Source organism: Chamaea fasciata, unplaced genomic scaffold, assembly GCF_029207755.1.
Source record: "Chamaea fasciata isolate MVZ Bird 193981 ecotype frontalis unplaced genomic scaffold, bChaFas1.0.hap1 SCAF_8, whole genome shotgun sequence".
NCBI classification, from domain to species: domain Eukaryota; kingdom Metazoa; phylum Chordata; class Aves; order Passeriformes; family Sylviidae; genus Chamaea; species Chamaea fasciata.
The window spans coordinates 32907891-32927212 of NW_027094093.1; the positions used below are offsets into that span (position 1 = coordinate 32907891).

At 37.5% G+C, this 19322-nt stretch overlaps 1 protein-coding gene across 1 annotated transcript in view; it reads right to left on the reverse strand.

Annotated features, from left to right (window-relative positions):
• The window catches only part of DARS1 (aspartyl-tRNA synthetase 1), a 36672-nt gene that overhangs the window by 8560 nt on the left and 8790 nt on the right, over positions 1-19322 (reverse strand). The window contains exons 4-7 of the mRNA XM_066190385.1: positions 17207-17309; positions 9425-9527; positions 8079-8159; positions 7547-7606 (exon numbers count right to left, since the gene is read on the reverse strand). Coding sequence (XP_066046482.1) covers positions 7547-7606; positions 8079-8159; positions 9425-9527; positions 17207-17309 — 347 coding nt within the window. The remainder of the gene's footprint in view (positions 1-7546; positions 7607-8078; positions 8160-9424; positions 9528-17206; positions 17310-19322) is intronic.

The window sequence follows — 19322 nt, forward strand, 5'->3', positions numbered from 1 at the left end:
ACATTTTAAAAAAATACCTGATTTATGAGATGTGTTTCTGCAAATAAAGGTTTTATAGTAAGAAATTGAATAAAAGCACTAAATCTATTAAAAAGCTTTCAGCACACTGAACTAGAACAGCTGCAGAACACACAGTGCATGATAAAAGCAAAGCCATTAATAACTTACATAAGGTAGAAATGTCCGTCTGTTAAAGGCTACCAAATACAATGTTTTTCTTCTAAAAACACAGCCACATGTTAACCATGTACAACACTGTCACAAAAACATCCAAAACCCACAGTCTACACTTCCAACCTTTAAGCAACCCACATAACACCTGTTGACATGAACTGCAGATCTTTTTTTTTTTTTTTTCACCTTACTTTAAAAGTGAATTTAGCTAAAAACAGAAGTAGATTTAATGAATTGATAATTTTATTTTTGTTTATGCATGTGACATAATTGAGCTGCTCATCTCAAATGTAGCAAATACCTACACTAAACATTTCTGGAACACTTTTGGCATGAAGAATAAAACCACCACCTTAGTGACAGCTGCAAAGACTGCAAGGCGTCAGCACTGAAGGCATATCTGATTTTGTGCTTTCAGCATCTCAAACGTGACAGTGAGCAACCTAACAGCGTACAAAAAGACCAACGAGCTCCTGCAAAGGAGCAGGAGAACGGTTCTCTACGACAACCTGCGTCACAGCACTGTTTACTTCTCTTTCTGAACAGCACCCAGCTCTTCAGTTAGCCTAAGAAAGGCCTTGTGGGCTTTTTCACATGACTCCTCTACCAAACCACAAAACAAAAACCCCCAACCAAAACAAATTATATAAGCAGCCAAATTTAGACAGACAGTAGAAACGTTGAAATAAAGTTACATCCCTCATCTGTGCAAGATAAAGACATCCTTTTACCAACAAACCCAAAGAGAAAACGGCAATAACACTGCACACCTGTAGCTGTTTGGAGTTATTTGCCGTTTTAGCTGACCAGTGAAGTATTTCAGGCAGGTAAGTGGCTGAGACTAGTAAATAATAGCAGTTCTCACTGTCTGATAAACCACATGTCTGACAGACCACAGCCACTGCTCTAAATGTTCAAAATGAAGGAAATGAGGTTTAGAGAAACAGTTGCAAAAGTACCTTAAAAGTTTTTCACCTTTTTCACACCGCTCTCCCAGAACCAGACATATGGTAAGACACTGCCTGAGTTACGGGCATAATTTGACAGTGTTACATCCAAGTACCAAGATGATTCAAAGGGATTTTTTCTTCTTAACCATTTCCTACTTGAAAGGTGAAAGAGGTGACAACTTTAAGTCACATTTCAGTTTCCCAGTAAAGTGTTTGATGAAATTTTGGTAACACATCTAAAATTGCTAAGAGAGAAGATGTGCAATATTAACATACAGCAGGATAGAAACAATGCTTCTTCTACCCTTGGTGTGAACCAACAGCAGTTTCATGTCAGAGCAGCTGAGAATGCAGCAGTCAGTCAAACAGCCACAGGAAAAAGAAAACTGGTTGCTAAACCCAGTCTGAAAGCAATTCCATGGTCTGACCTAAAACTGCACAGAAACACAGCCAGTCAATACCTAACCACAGCTCTTCTAACAAAGGTTCCTCAGGCGGTAACTCCTCCTGTCCTTTGTGAGGATGCAGGGCAAGGATTCTGTCCTCCTAAGCCATCTACAATGATAAGTTATGCTTAAAACAGTATTTATGAAAGCAGCCAAATTCACAGACCTGGACACTGAAGCTTTTATTTAACTGCAGACCAAGAACAAGCAGCAATTCTCCATACCTCAAATTAGATCTGACAAGACCACTCTTCTTTCACCAAAGGTGACTGAGTTTCAGTGTTCCTTCATTCAGAGACTGCCAACATGGTTAACTGTTGGGAATTTCTGATATTGCAGCCTCCTTGTAAGAATTAAACAGACCCACAAAACATCTGAGATAAGCCCCTAAAGAACTGCATCTGACAATTTGCAGTGGAGTCAAATCAATGACCTCAAAAGTTTTATGTGCCACTACAACTTCCAAGTATTTTTAAAATGAAGAAAAAACTTTTCAGATTTAATAACATTGTTTGCACTGGTATGATATTCAGAACACAAAGAGAACAAATTCATTTGAAGAAAATAATTCAGTAACTGAGATGCTGGTATGCATAGCAACATTTGTACAATGGTTAAGTAACACAGTCACAATTTGAGCTTCCACACTTAGGTACAATACAGCAAACTAAAGACAGAGACAGCTGTAAAAATTAATTGATTTTTACCTTTGCCTTAAAATAAGATTTTGCCATGGCATTCTTTTTGTGTAGTGTTTACTCCAATAGGAACCCTTCCACATACATAGTGACAAACTATCTTATCTGAGACAGGCAAAGATAGTCAATAATGCTTCAAGAATTAATCAGAAACAGAAACAAATTTCTGACACTTAAATGCTGCTGCAGTTAACAATGTTAATGTTTTAACTCAGTCTGCAGAGTTAATTTTACAGAAAACCTCATTATTTTCAATAATCACCTTTGTTACAGACAGCAGAAGAAAAGTTTAGGGAACGATGCTGAAGTATGAGTTCCAGTCATAACCTCACTAATTTCACCTGTGTGTTTATTACTCAGATGCCATGAAGGAAGATATCAATGATAAAACTGAGCACTGTAAGATTATAAAAACAACTATCACTTTTTATTTGGCACAAGCTGCAGTGTCAGAACCACAGGCACATGTGCCGCCAAACGTTTTTCGGTGGAATTGAGGGCAGTTCACACCAACACAGTCCTATCTCAGAGAGGTGAGACCGACGAACAGACATGAAAAGTTGTGAACTTTTTTACCCTCACATCAGCTGCGGATTTTGTTCTGCTCTCCCCTCATTTTTGCTTTTCTGTTTGCCTGCTGTAGCTACCTATCCTCCACCAGGAACAACCATTAAACACAGAGTTGGCTAAATAATGTAATATATATTCTTTTAAGTAATATACATTATTTTAAATAATGTAACTAGTTTTGCAATTCCTCCACTATATATAAGACAAATGAAGGTTTTTCTAAGAAACAGAAGTTATTTAAGATGACATTTTTTTAACCCCAAGGTGACTGAAGTCAGCTTCATTCAAATTTCAGTACTACTTCTAGTAAAAAAATGTATGAACATGGAGTTTGTAGTCTGAATGACTGGGACTGTGTATGTACCCACTGCCAAATCACTGCCCACAAGAAAATAAACTCCACATTTGCTTGTTCATTACAGCTTGGATTCAGCCAGGAAAAACACAGCTTTTGCAATGAGGAAATTGAATCCAACACAATGAAATCAAGCTAGAAGTAATTGAGCATTTGGAAAAAAAGTGCATTAGGATCAGTGTACAGCTGGATTATCACATAACACAGTCTGACATCCATGAACTGCTAAAGACACAGTTTAATGTTAATGCTCTACCCTAAGCAGCATAAACAGGGTTAATACTGATCCTAAAACACTTTGCTTTGCTCTCAATGAGCTGGGCATTAGCAGACACAATTGTAGCAACAGGACTGCAAAAAGGCATATAATTCAAGTCACATTTGGACAGATACTGTTGAGATAAAAGTCCTGCTGAACACAAAAAATAAACCAGAGCAAGGACATCAGTCAGGTCCACTGTAAACCTGGGTGAATCTGAAATTGTTTCTTTCTTCAGACTTTTTCAAAGACAAACTGAGAAGTAAAAACCAAGAATTAGTGTTTCTTTCACTGGTTTTTTATTCATTGCTTTCTAAACAACGTAAAACTGGATGAACCTGAATTGGTATTTTTAAGAAGCAAACTACAAGAATCAGTGTTTCACTGGTCTTTTCTTCATTACTTTTCATGTACCACAGAACTCATAAAATACAGTTTCTGCAGGTCTTTTTACAGACATGGGAAGTTACACACCACTGAATACTTCAGAGAAACTTAGGAACAACAGAAAAGTAAAGATTTAAAAACACAGTCAGTGCTCTGCTTTGCCCTTTGTAACTGTTGCAATAAGTGAATGGTAAATCAAACATCTCTATGGTCAAGTGGTTTGACTTTCATTAAGACGCTGTGAAAAAACAGATACTTAGGTCAACAGTGGTTTCCTCACAGTCACCTGTAGTTGTGTGAAAGAAAATTTGGACTATACAAGGACTTTTCTTTCTTACCAGCTCTTTTCTCTAAAACCCCAACTTTTCTGCTCCAAGGGCGTGATGCGTATTTTATGAGTTAACCCGCCAGAAACAGGTTCATTCTTCTCCAGTAGTCAATTCTTTGGAAATGGAAAACCCCTTAGCCCTAAATAATCACCATTTTCTCTCCATACCTCACAATAACAACTACAGCAGTAGCTTGGCCTCTTGGCATTTAAGTACTTCCCATCCCCAACCTTAAAAAAACTAAACTACCAGACACTTCTGTCAGCAAAAAAATGCAAGACTGCTAATGATTCACTGCAATACCCAGACTATTTCCACATGTACACAGGAGTGGAAGTCTTGCAATCCTTGTAACATACTTTGCATCTTTCATCTCCACTAATGTAATTTCCTTATTATTAATTACACTTCTTGTATTGCCTCATAATCAAACCTTCCTTGGTATACATCATAGTTGGATGGAGTGATGCTATTTTCAGAAGTCCAGTCTTTTTCATTCATGTAATAACTGAATTTCCCAGCTCTCCTTTATCATGACTTGGCCTATCCAGTTAACTCCTTCATTAATCACTATTTAAAATTAGCTAATTATTAACTCCTTTAAACACTGTGTTTAATTGGACAAAAGTAATTTTAGCTGCATACAAATGAGTTTTTTTAGACTGAGCCTAACCAAGATCTATGGATTTAATTTGGTAAATCTTTCTCAAAATAACAGTGTCCCTATTTTTGATGTTCAGTGACCACCTTCTTCCTTAAAAAACTGGGGCACTGAGGAAACCAGAACTAGATGATACATCTATCTGTGGCTACACTTCCTCCCACACTTGCAGGAACAGATCACAGCATCTCCATTAGAACTATTCTGGTAACATTTTTCCCTGTTGCCCATGACATGGTTTTCCTTGAAAACCTGTGGGAACAATGGTTTCAGATAACACATCAAGTTTGCAATCCTCCTTAGGACATGACAACTTATGCAGTGCATTTGAAACACTAAAGGCTCTCTGAAGCCTCATTTGTACTCCAGTAGCTCCAATCTATGGAACCAAATCACTGAAAATCAATTACTACTTTCTGGGTTTCTTTGTATTCCTACTCTTGTGATTCCACTACACACAGTGCTTAGGATGTACATATACATAAATGCATGTGTTCTCACTGCAATTTCCCCTTTCTTTATTAAATATCTTTTCTGCTTATTCAGCACTCCCTTTAAAAAAACAGGTGAAAATAACACATGTTTAGAATCTTCTTTTGTTCTGAAACACATAATGAAAGGTACAACAGAAAAGACACAAAAAAATGTGACAGTCTGAGACAGAAACTTTTCCTGTGCAGAGGAGGAAGACAAGACAGTCACCCAAGCCTAACCATGGGCAAGCTGTGGCCAGATCACACCCAGCCACAGGTGTATGCAGAGGATGAGACACAGACACTGCAGTACTGAGATCTGGCATTTCATCCTTCCACCAGCTCTGTGAAAAGCCAACCTGAATTCCTGTTCAGCATGAAACAGCAGCTGCTGGAGCTAAAGAGAAAAACAGCTTCTTAACACAGAGTTACGGTTCAGAGCTCAAAACAAGGTGCCAGACATTGCTGAAGAAAGGGTGTCCCAACAGTGGTTGGGACACAGGAGAGGTTACAGCAACATCCACTTAGGTCAGCAGTTGCAGCCTCCAGGCAGAATACTGACACATCTAATGCCCTACTGCTGTACTGACAAAGGTATTTCAGAAGTACTGGGAGGGTCATGCTGAACTACTGGATGTGTACAGGGGCAGAAGAACTTTAGTCCAGCCCTTTCCATTCCATCTCTTGTGTTTACTCTGGCATGAGTCTTCCTTCTTTTTCCATTACTATTTACCTGCTTAGGCTTTGCTATGCAGATGCCCTCAACTGCATTACAGCCAAGGATACCTCCAAGCCATTTTCACCCAACATTTTTAAATGTTATTTTCCTTTGTATACTTTCTCTGTTCTCTTTAGGTCTCATGGCTCCTTTCAGGTTGTTATACAGGTGTTTCTTCAATATAATGGATTTTCTTGCCATTTCTATAATGGCTTCTCTGGAGTGCTGTTGGTTATTTTTATTCATCACCAGATGTTCAAATAAAGCTTGCAGTTCAAGCATCCCAGATTTCTCCCCTTCAATTCAGTACACTGCCTTAGCCCTACCATAAGCTGATGATCCTTCAAATGATTTTCACTTTCAATCATTAGTATAGAATTCTTTTTATTAAAGGCTTCATTTAAGACAGATTAAGTGACCAGTATGATGAGATACTGAGTACCCTGAAAAGCAACCACAAACTGAAGTTACTCAGTACTGTACATAAGGTCAAGTGAAAAGCAATTAACTTTGGTACAAATAAAACAAGTGACACAAGTAGTTTTAGTTGCTGAAATAAAGAGATCAGATATTGAAAAGCTGTATGGATCTCAGTGCCAGAACTTTTCCAGATTTTCCAATAAATGACTTTTTTGTTTCATTCTGCAGGTGCAAAGATTGATTTACTGAGGAACTGCCATTATCAAGAACTCTGAAGGCATTACTAGGTATCAAAAAAAATGAGCTAAGCACAGTCTTCATTCAGTGTTGATTAAAAATTTATTGTGGAGAGCCTAAAATGGATAAAAAGCCTAGGAAAAGGCCAGGATGCCTCAAGTCAGTAATAGTTAGTTACACACTTAAGTGTCAGCTGCTGTTTCATTAAAAAAGAATCAAAGTTCTGTAAGTAATTTAGTAGAGATTATTTTGCTGCTGATCAGAAGCGTTAAATATTTGGGAGGTCTATGAATTCACAGAAGGTTGGGTCTCTATGACCTGGATAAAGAAAGGTGTTTCAGGAAAAAAAAAAAAAAAGGGAAAATACATGAATGCTGTGGAAGAAACAAAGAGAATGAGACTGGTATTGTGGCCTGGTACAATTTCTCTGGCAAGGCATGAATTATAGCACCTCAACTTGCCTGCTGAAACTCAAAACTTCCATCTTATACTTCAAACCTTAGCTCTTTACCCTTGGATAACAAAAACTACACCTGAGAAAAAATGTTGTCTCTAAATTGTCCCTATTCAGTCGCCTTTGACTTTTGCAGCTAAAAAGCCCAGATGTAAATGGCCACATAACAAATCATCAATGTTTGCCTTTGAACTATCAATATATGTTCTTTAATTCATGTCAGTAAAGGCAAACATTTAGGATTCCAAAATCCTGTGCTTTTACAATACCATGCAAAACCATAAAAACATACTGTTTATTTTCCTTCTGGCCAGCCATATAATTCCATCAAATCCATGACCTTTATTGCTTTGTGGATCAGAAATATGAAGAATAAACACTTGCAGGCAAGCCTGCAGCACTGCGTTTTCCTTACCCTCAGATCAATGATTCTGTTGTCCAGTCTTGTATCTTGGTTTACAGTAGCTCTTCCATCCTAAACAGTTATGCAAAAGCTCATAGTGAATACACACACATGCAAAAAAATAATCAAAACCAAAACTTAACAAAACAAAATCAATGGAGAAAAATACCCTCTGGCTAAAAGCTAAGAGCAGAAATCTATATTGAGCAGAACTTCTAGATCATTCTAGAAAGAACATACAGCAAACTGGCAGCATAGCAAAGTTTAAGGTGTAACTTCTCCCAGAGGTCACAGGCAGAACCCAACTATGAGGATGCAGCAGACACAGGCACAAGACTGGAAACATTCTGGTTTTGACCTTCTGCTGCAGTTCAGCAGACATCAAAGCTACGGAGATGCTGAACACAGTTCTGGATAGCACAAAGGAAGTAAATGCAAACCTAACAAACCCCCAGAATCACCGCATTAAGGAAGCTGCTAGGCTTTCGTGCTTTTGTTCAGCTACAAAGACAATAAAAAGCATTTGAGGATGCAAAGTTTTCACCTCCTCTCCTTCCACTTCTGGTCGAACAGCATCATCCAGCTGTAAGGGTAGCCGGGCTTCAGCTGAACTGATCACATAGATCTGAAATTGAGAGAGAACAGAAATAGCATGAGGCTCTGCTCAAAAGGAGGTGTGATTTACAAGAGGATATTTCTAGCAGAGACTTGAAACAATGTTTGCATAGGTTGCTGGCTCTAAGGCTGTGATTTTACACCAGTCCTTGAGATACACTGTGCATTCTCATGACAATACTGAAGTGCTTAGTTCTTGCTTTCCCTTTGAAAGATTCGAAGTATCTTTTTTGCTTCTGAGAAGCACCAAATTGAGCAAGTTCATACAGCCTGAGGGACAAGCCTTTTGGCAGGAATGCCAGCTCTGAATATACCAGATTTCACTGAGTTTTAGGTTCTGATTCCAGCAAGATCATCCTGTTCTTCTCCTTGTTAATGTATCATTTACTTATCATCTGAATATAGCTGAAAGAGCTATTTCAGATTCAAAAATTTATGAGATAACTAAAATACAATCAGAGAATGAAAGCAACCTTGCTGTGCCTTATGGTTTAGTATTGCTCCTAGAGGAGCAGTGAATTTGATGTTCTTTCAGAAAAATCAAGCATAGGATAATCTGCACACATATTAAAACATGTTTCTTCAAAATCTGCAGATTTTCCCCAGTGCTGTTAGGTAAGATTTACCTCCCTGCTATAATAGCCATTGTGCTCTATCCTGAGGCCACTGGGTTTCAGCTGTATTGTAGGCAAACAGTTTAGTTAAAAACCTTTAGAAGAAAAGGATATTACATAAAGGTTTAAATATGCTTTCTATTTAAACAAATTATAAAGTTACACTTCCTCCAGCCCTCTAGCACAAGCTCCAGGAACTTTAGATTTCAAAAGTTTCCATACTGTTAAGCCACTGAGAGCTTATTTCTGTGAGAATTATGTATTCCAGTCCATTGTACTGAGGGGAAGATTGTAACACTGATAAAGAAACTCCTGACTTGCACTTAAAAAGAAGCAGACTTTTTATTCCAGTATCTACTGCAGTTAAGAATTAAAAACTAGAATTACAAGCTTTCCTAGCCAAATTGTTCTAGTGAGATACTTTATTTCACTTGATACTGTAATTCAAATGGCAGATAAAAACAGGGAAATATAAACTCCAAGTATCTTAAAACCAGAAGTGTTTAATTTTTACATATAAACCACTGAAATTTGTAGTTTGAAGCAGTTTATTTCTCTGGCATGGGATTCCTTACTGACAAAGTTTATGTATGTAGACAGACAGTCTCAACAGATCATCTATCAAACAATTAACCAGTGCTCCATTTGCTCAAAAATTTACCCTTTGAACGTGAAGCTCAACATCTTGCTGAGTACAACCTCCAATTTTCTGATGTGCTTTCCTCACAACACCTTCTATGTCCACAATGCTCTCTTTGGTGATGCTGCAATAAAGAGAGATAGAAGGCTCAGTAAGTTCCACTGCACACTGCAGCAGCCTCAGCACCATTCATGCACTGTATGGTCTGCTGAACAACAGAACACAGTAAAGGATCTGAAGTTACTTTCATATCTAATAAATGATTGATGAAGGAGTTTGCTGAAATATCCTCAGCCACAATGAATTCAAACTGGGATGGAAGACCTGAGAGGGGAAGAATTATGACTGAGCTCAGTGCTTGCCCATTTTGTGTGTGTGTGTTTATACATAAACTGACAAGTGGCAGGGCTCTTTTTCTAGGCCACACTCTTCCATGTGTCAGCTGATGCAATTATCTGCAAGATGTGTCTTCACCAGCAGAACAACAAACTGAAGGGAAGTCCTAGAACTGAAGGGGAAAATCAAAACTACGTCAGCTTGTTTAAACTCCGTGACTTGTTATTGAAAGATGCAAGACACTCCAAAGCCATTTCTCTGTGATGGGACATCCTAACTACTCTCCACTAACAGTCACTACGAGTACATTAGAACACCACACACCATCCTGAAAGTCTTCCAAAGATATGATGTAAAGTATGTGTGCTAAAAGCAAACAACAAAAGCCTCAAGAGTCAGAGGTGAGAAAAGAATGCGTATGAGCAGTTTTCATTTACGCATTTAAGGTACTGGAGTGAAAACCAGCACTTACCTACAGATAATCTCACCCTAACTGGAAATATATTTTTACTGTCTCTCTGTTTGCTTACAAGAGGCCAAATATCTAAAATTATTACTTTCCTTTTTAGGAAAACTAATGTTACATTAATCTTTCACTTGTGAGTACTTCTTGAGAAAGCTGGAAAGCACTTTATGTACACCACTTGACCACCTAAGCCCTCAGACACCAGGGAAGTATCAGGCCCACAATTTAATTGCAAATAATAAGAGGTGAATGAGGATGTCATCAGACAAGCAGGCCACTGCTGAAAGCAGTAAAGCAAAGAGCCATTAACAACCCTCAACTTTAAAAGGCAGGCACTTTTTTTTCTTCGAATAAAAATCTTGAAAACTCTAATGATATTAAAGTAACAGTAGAAAATTCAAGCATCAAATTCTCAAAACCTAAGAGTGGCACTATAAGTAAATTCCAATTAACTAAAAGGAAAAAAAAAAGCCAAATATGACTATTTTACCTGATTACAGTTCTTTTTTTTTTTTTTTTGATGGTAATACTTTCAGGTGACAGAACTTACTAGCTGCTCTAAAGTTAATACAGACAAGGGTGCTTCATATGCTTGACTTGCTTAACCATCAGGTAATTCCATGTACTGCATTAAATTTGTGAACAGTGTGTTCTTCTGGTACATTTACACTTCAGAAGAGCTACAGTTGCTCAAATCACGACTAAATTTGTACAAAGCAGAGGGTGAGAGCAGAGTAGAGCTAAATAAGAATCCATCTAATCCATGGGTAAGCCTCCACCTCCATTAGTTTAGCAGAGGCAACAAACATGAGAAAGGAAAATTGAAATGACACCAAGTGCTTCCAAGTACTTTCTATCACGAATGATTCTGTTTGAAACTCCTTACACAGACTGTGGAACCAATGCAGCTCTTTGGATGCAAGAGAGCATGATCATCTATGATGCTAAACCAGTATTAAATGTAACTATAAATTCCCTTTGCTTTCCAAATGCATGAATGTTTAAAGAACAAGAATTAAAAAAAAGAATTAAAAGTTTTACTCTTATGTGAACTTTTTTTCCCTGAACAGTTCTCCTGTTTTTCCCACTTCCTTTTCCATGTCAACATTTTGGCAAATGTCCAGAAAACACCACTAATGACACAAATAGCAGTGTCTTCACTGAAAATATCAGTTTCTAATTTGCTGAATAAAAGCCTTCTCACTAACAACAGCAAATAATGTTTTAAACTTATTGAAGGGAATTCTCTGTGCTGTGAAGAAGAAAAGAAGAGTTAAATATAAATGTGTTGTATGATGGAATCATAATTAGATTGGTGATCCCACAGATGAGAATTGCAAGGAATTCAACACGTGCAAAATGGTATCAGGTTAAAAATAGAGGAAGAAACTGACTTTTACATCACTGTAACTGCAATAGTGCTTTGCAAACTTGCCTAACTTTAAAACTTCGCAGAGAGGATAAAATGAGCTTTCTCTCCATCTCTACACTGGAGTTGCAATTAAAACATGTTTCTTGATCTGCAACATATTTAAAACTGTAGCATTCCCTAGTCATTACCTTTGTCATAATTTTAAGATGCATTTCAACTGAGTTCCTAACTGTGTAGGTCCCTGGAAGCAAATATTCAAGTAATTTCCTGGGCACACAAAAGCATTAGGAGGAAGGGTCCTACTGCATGTGACCATCTTTGTATTTAGAAACATCCATCATCTCCTGTAAACTTTCATTTGATAATTAAAAAATGTACTTTTCCTCACTGAAACTCCACATTCAATCCAGTATGGAAATAAAAGCTTGTGTTTTGAGTTCTGTTTGAACCATGCTCAGCAGAGCTGAAGTGTCTGAAGTCCCTAACACTGCATCAAACATAAACTACAGAAACGTGGAAAGGGCTTCTTTGATCCCAACAGGTAATCCCCAGGATGTTACTGAAATGGCATTTTCAGCTCAAGTTACAACAAGAAACAAGATGTTTTAATGAAATGCCAGTAACTACAGCAAAGCATTCTCCACAGCAGCAGGAATAAGTCATCTAGGTGATTTTCGATAAAATTCCCCTGAGTAACAAAAAAAACCCCAAACACCAATAAAAGGGAACAAGTAGCAGAAAAACATGCCAAAGTACCACCATTTCCACCAAGGACAACAACATTTATACCTGTAATTAATATTACCAGGGATTAGAAATGAAAGTAGGATGCATAAAGCATTAAGAAAAGACAGATGACATCTTTAGATTGTTTAATCCAAAAAGAAACTATTTAAGTATATAGATTCAGGAAGTCCAACAATAAAAAAATTCTCTGTATAGGGAACTATTTTATATGCATGTTCAAAAAAAATCAAGATTATAATTTCCAAAGTGTCCACTAGATGCCTTAAGCCCCTCTTAATTAGCTGCATGTCTATTAGCCAAGACTTTCTCTTTTAACCACAGGATTGCATTCTTGCAGTCTTTATAACAACATCTTTCATCAACAGCTTTGTGTTGCAAGCTGAACCCATGCTGGCCTCCCAAAGTGAATCACAATCAACTTGGTCAAAAGCCTGAAGAATAGGAAGAAATTTGGCTATTTATAGACTTTAAATAGAAAATGTTTACTTCTTCTACACCATCTATACTTATTCTGGCATTTTGTTGGTTTTTCTTCAACACCTTTCTGTAAGCAGACTGCACAAATTATATTAACATATTTTTTAAACACAAAATATTAAAAAGTTGTCTTAATGCATAATAATTAATGATCCTTTATCTGAATGCCAGTGAAAGTGAAGGCAATGGTTTACTTTCAATAACTGAGTGCATTTTGTTAGTAGTTAAGAGTATAAACATTTTGTACACAGCAAGAACAACTGTAATCCTGACTGCACAAATACAGCAAGTATGCATTAAGCTCCCTGAAAGGAAATTATCTGACACTGTGTACCAAAAGGCCAGGTAAACTCCTATTCCTATTCTCTTCATTCAAAAATGTAATGATTGTTTTCCTATATCAACATTCTAACACTTGGTTGAACCTGGGTATCTTCTGGGGAAAAAAAGGCCAATCTGCTTTCAAAGATTTTAAGTAACAAAATCCACAATGCATTTTAGTAATTTTCAGTAAAAAAAAAAAACTACACTTTATTTTCTTTCTAAATTCCCTTAATTTCATCCTCTGTCCATTGCATCCTGTCATACCTTTGTATCTGCAATGTAGAGAACCCTCTGCTGGCAGAAAATCCTGGATAGCACCACCAGACAGGGATTTAAATCACTCACTAATTTCTCCAGGACAGAACAGAGTTCTCTTTAGTCTCACAGAAGGCAGACTGGCCTGACCGTCTATCATTTCTTCTTGCAACTTCACCACTAGCCTTTTCCAATCTGACATGCATTCAGACAAAAAGGCAACAAAAGTGCACAAAATATTCCAGAATTGCCTAAAAATAGGCACATACTACATTAATGGCATTTTATTCCTCTTTTCCAAAAGTCAGAGAACTGCATGGGCTCCTGTTAAGTCAGTGATCTACCACAATCTCACATTTCTCTCTGTATTTTTCTATTTATTAATCCTGAACACCCACAAAATCTGACCAAGCAATCACAAAGGGAAAAATTCACACTGAAGAGCACTGAAGTGATTATTCTAAACGAACCCTGGTTATTATACACTCCTGAGTCCCCATTTACCAGTTCAATTTCTGTGTCACCAGCACACTTAGCTGCAATTTGACATTTTCTTCCATTCTTCTGATAGAAATATAAACTGAAATCCTGGTATTACAAATTTACCTAGCTAAAGAACTTACATATATTTTTCTACATTTTGAGTTATTTCCATACAAGTTAACCATCTTTTTTCCCTTCCATTTTAATCTCTTTCCTGCATTTTTACTTTCTAGTTCTACTACAAAGAGCCAAGAAGTTATTTCCTGTGCAAGGGCAGATTTTTTGAGCAGCTAAATTAGAATCTGTTAACCACCTCTCCCAACTGCTCTATCAGCTCAGTGGCTCTGGCAGTGGGGAGGCGGGAAAGGCTCGAGGCTGAGATAGAAAAGGAGAAAGAAACCAAAACCAGCCACACCCAATGCTTGATGGAAAAAAAGCTGGTTGATAAATTACCAAGATAAATTACTAACTGGCATCTCTGCTGTCTAAAAGAGACAACTAACTGTTTCTCTTACACAGCATCCCTTGCAGGACCAGGCTGAATTGTTTTCTCTGATAAAAGGCAGAAGAACAATTCCACAACTGCAAATCCTGTATCTGGACTGGCTCTGTACTATGTTTGTTTTGAAATTTCAACTAGAAACTTTCCATGGTTAAACTCACAGAAATTTCTTTGTTAACCTGAGCTGAACCACTATGAAGTATCTCTCACTAAAAACTCATATTCTAATGATAATGGTGGTAATTACTGTATGAATGTTGCTGACCACAGAACATTATGAAAGTTCTTGGTTTCCATGTGCCAATATCTGAAAGAGGAACTGGTTTGTTTATAATTTATGAAAATTTGTACAAAAACTGCTTATTATTTAATCAAATAAAATTAAAAATTCAAGATCCGGAATTTTACAGAATGATTTCAACAAAGTTCTGGACACAGTATGAAAATATGAGAAAACAGCACATGGAAAATATAGTTTATACACTATCAGTGAAAACATTTTAAAATTTAATTGAAATTTACGGTATTTGAGTTAAATTTTTCTTCAAAATTTGTGTTTCCTCATTTAGCACGTAGGAAATGAGATGGTAAAAAAAGACAGGGAAACAGGATAGTTATTTTTAGACATCTAAGCCCAGCCTCATCTGCTAGAAATAACGGGATGAGTCCAGAGCAGGTGAAAGGCAGCAGGGAAGTGACTGAGGACAGGCACGTACTGGGGCTCTGCTTCAGGTGCTGCTGACACAGTGACCCCATGTGCCTCACCAGGCAGGGAACAGCAGCAGTGCCAACAGCAAGACACAATTGTCTTTCAGCAGGAGATGAAACACTGGAAAAAGTGAGAGCGTGGCAGGATATTGATAAAATAGGTTTGTCGGTGGGAAGGAATCCTGAGATTAAAAAAACCAAAAGCAAATCCCCAAAAGAAAATCCAAAAGGATGTAACAGACTTACACCACTCAGAGAACACGATGATGAGCATGTAATCATTTCAGACGCACAAATAATAAGGGAAACATGAATGCTACAAAGTAAGTGAAGCTGAAATACCAGGATTCAGCTAGCAAATGCTCTCCCAAAAACAGAGCAGAAGGAAAAGTCAAAACACAGTACAAACATCAGCCTAGCTACTCTGAGGAATTCAAGTCCATCTCATCAAGAGGGAAGATGACAGGGAGTCGGGAAGAACCTAAAGATGAGGTTCTGCCTGATTGAACAGCTCACTGCTGCCAGAAGAGATAGGAGCTTTACCCTCTACTGTTTCCAGAAACCCTCTTCCACTATTTACCACTCCTTGTTAGCTCGGGACCTCCATGACCTAATTTCAACCACTAATCTGGCAGAAAACTAACTGAGTAAAGAAGATCAGTGAATAACAAAAAACCATCACAGAAGGTTTATAAGTGGCAGTCAGCATATGGAAAAATAAAGACCAGCTTCCCCCTCATGAGCTCCTAACCACAAAGATTTACCAATCATGAAGTGTAAGAAATTCAACTGTGGAGGGAAGAAGCACGAAGAAAACTGAGAGAGAGAGATATTGTAGAGAACTGGAGAACAGAAGAGTGTGCATCACAACTCCAAGAGTTGCTCCTGTGTTCTGTAGCACAAGTTTCTCGAGGGAGTAGAGGCAGACTGTTGGGAGTTCTGAGGGAGATGAATTAGGGAACAAGTACATTATACACTCAACTCTTTTCAGAGATTCCAAGCGCTGGAGAGAACAAATCATTTCACCAAGAAACACAACACTTCACTTTGGCTCCTAAACACCTGTGAACAGCACGTTTCACACTGGCACTGCCAGCACTGAGCACCGCCAAACAACAAACACTGCTGGTTCTGTTTTCCTCTTGCCATGAACCCCATCAGCAGAAGCATTATCCCAACCTTCTTAACTTGGCTTCTGCAAGTCTCTACTATAATGAATCCTTCCCCTCCCTGACATATTGAAGGTTGAAGGCTGTAGCACTTTTGCAGCTAATTAGTGGGGGCTCCCTTCCCAGGCATCAGAGTATTGCCAAGAACTACACAGAAGCAACTCAAGTGCCACATGTTAAACATATTCTGCACCAAAAAAAATGCACAGAATTGATCCACATTTCTATTTGTGAACAAGCAGATAGACATGATTAAAGTTCTACTATAAAACATATTTGACACACAAGCATGTTTACTACAGGACAACCTGAAAGCACAATCTTGATGCAAACAGAAGGGAAAGGTAATTTTTTTATCTTTAGAAACAAAACAAATCAAATAACTGAATTCAAATTGCTGCAACAAACATTTTTTCAGTTGGCAAGTCTAACCATTATCCCTGCCAAATTTTTTTAAAATTAAAATTTTAGTGCCAAAAAATAAGGTGTAGATAAGACTAACCCAGTGCACAGGAGCTACTTTTAATTTCTTCAACTCAATAAGCCACTTGCAATATGGGACTTCTTCACATCAGTTCTAAGTATAAAATGTATTACTGCACTGCACGTCTGGTAGAAAAAAAAGGCTGAACATGTGCAGACACACAGCACCACCACACACCAAACCAAGTGCTCCACTAAGCTCAGCTTGCCAGACTTTTTGTTAGCCAGCTTGGAAGAAAATGTAGGTTGTCTATGGCAAGAGAATGCTGCTTCAGCAGTTCAGAATGAATTTCAAGCCTGTTCTCTATTTTATCTTTTGTCAGTATAATGTATTCAACGCAATAGAGAGCTGACAATTTAAATAACTACATTTTAAAACAAACGAAGCATTGATGTTAATGTGTGAAAATGGTCCCAACCCCTGGGAGTCCTGGTTCCCACCATTGTTTACTCTGACAACAGGATATAATTGCTTACTTACTTGGCAGCAAACTTTACCATCTGCTTGCTTGCATGCTGTCCCACAGCCACAAGAGCCTGGATATTAAACTGCTGCTGACGCAGGACTAAGAAGCACTGCTTCCCTGAATACAAAGAGAAACAACACAGGTGTATTAAGGACAAGTTACTCGAGGTCTTTGTGAATGAGAAAAAATTCTTTACTACTTAAACATAAACTGAGCTTATTTTAAGAGTGTGCTTGTCTCTCTCTCTCATTCAAGGCTGTCCCCGCTCCAAAAAGCTGCTTCCAACTCCTCAGCTGTACATGTATACACACACAAACATTGAGATAAATTAAATAATTGAGCCTTACATCTATAAACATTTGAATGGACATTTTCTAAAAATAACAGTAAGCCTTCCAAGATAAAGAATACTTAGACAAAAGAAAAACAACAAATCATAACTTTTAAAGTAACTTTTTCTTCAACTGCAAGAAATACATCATACTTTTCCTTGTTTCTTTGCTCACAACTACTTCAAGTCTAAATTATTTTAAAAGAAGTTTTTTCTCAAATCAAAGCTGTACAGTTCACTTTACAAAGCTGCTCTGAGAGAATTAGGCTTCATTTTGCACCACAAGGACTAAACCAACAATGTTCATTCTATAATACACCACACATTCAGAATGAAGGGGAACAAAAGGAGTATTGATTCTAGTGAATGACAAGAACCTAAAAGACCCAATTAAAAATTCCTGTAAGAGCAATTTATTCATGAACAGCTTAGGGAAAAAGAAGTTAATAGGAATTAATAATAATGTACAAAGAACTTAGTGCATTTTGTTGACTTTTAAAATGGGTATTTCCAAGTCAACAAAGCTCATTCTAATCTGTTTAGCCGACAGTTACAATCATTTCAAACATCTTCCCACATCTCTAATAATCTTTATTCCTTATTGTAGTTTTAAGGAAATGTGATGATTTTAAGTGCTTCTTCCTAGAGAGAAATTAAAAACAAACATTTCACTGGTGTACTAGTATGTGATAAGACTTAAACCCCAAGTTCCAACTCACAACATTTCCACTGAAATGGTGAGAATAGGAAGAAGCCAGAAGTTTTGTTACAGACAGCTACTTCCCTGCTATTGTTGACATAAACTCTAAACCAATAAACCAACACATACCTGACACTTGACACTAAAAGCCAGTTGCAGTTTTCATTTGTAATTATGCAGATTACCATTCCTAACACATAGCTACAAATAATTCAAGAGTATCAGGAAATCAATGCAGAACCCCTGTCACACAACCTCATGGAAATAAAAGCAAACATACAAAACCAGTACAAAATATTGTTAAATATTAATTATAATTATTTAAAATAACTAATCTTGTCCTACAACAAAAATGCAACAAGATTAATTCCCTATTTTCAGAAAACAGAATACAACTATTTCTGTATTCCAGAGGCTGCAATATTCAATATGGTACAGATGCACAAATTTCTTGCAGGCAAACACTAAATAACAGACTTAAATTAGAAAAACACAGGCTGTGTTTCAGATCCAGAAAGTCAACAAAGAAAGTACAATTTTTCCACAGGACATGATATGCTGAGTTTCTTTAGATAAGGGAGTCATATCTCACATCTTTGACATCTCAGTGTTTCTTACAGCATGGCTGGATACAGTATTTCCTAGGAGACAGTATTTGTCTCCATGATTTTACCCACAAACAATTTAGCAAAATATGATCAAAGTTTCAGCATGGATGAAGTAGGTGTTCAAACAAAAAACGCACAGCTGAAGACAGCTAGGATGTAACTCAACTCGAAGACAGGGAAATAATGAAAAGACCTGCAGTCACAGAATATCTTGGGTTGGAAGAGACCTTGAAAAGCCATCCAGTCCAATCCCCTGCAACAAGCAGGGACATCTTGGTCACTAAAACCAGCTTGCCCAGCTCCTCATCCAAAAGTCTGGTGGTTAATCCTAAACACTGGAGCTCTGATGAATATCAGCATTATAAAAGGACTCAAATGTCTTTGCCATGAGTAACAGTAGCTGTTTCCATGAAGGAGGAGGAGGATGTTTAGCAGAACAACACTTCTAATCACATAGAAGATAAGTGATCAAAAGGACCTCACCCACATGA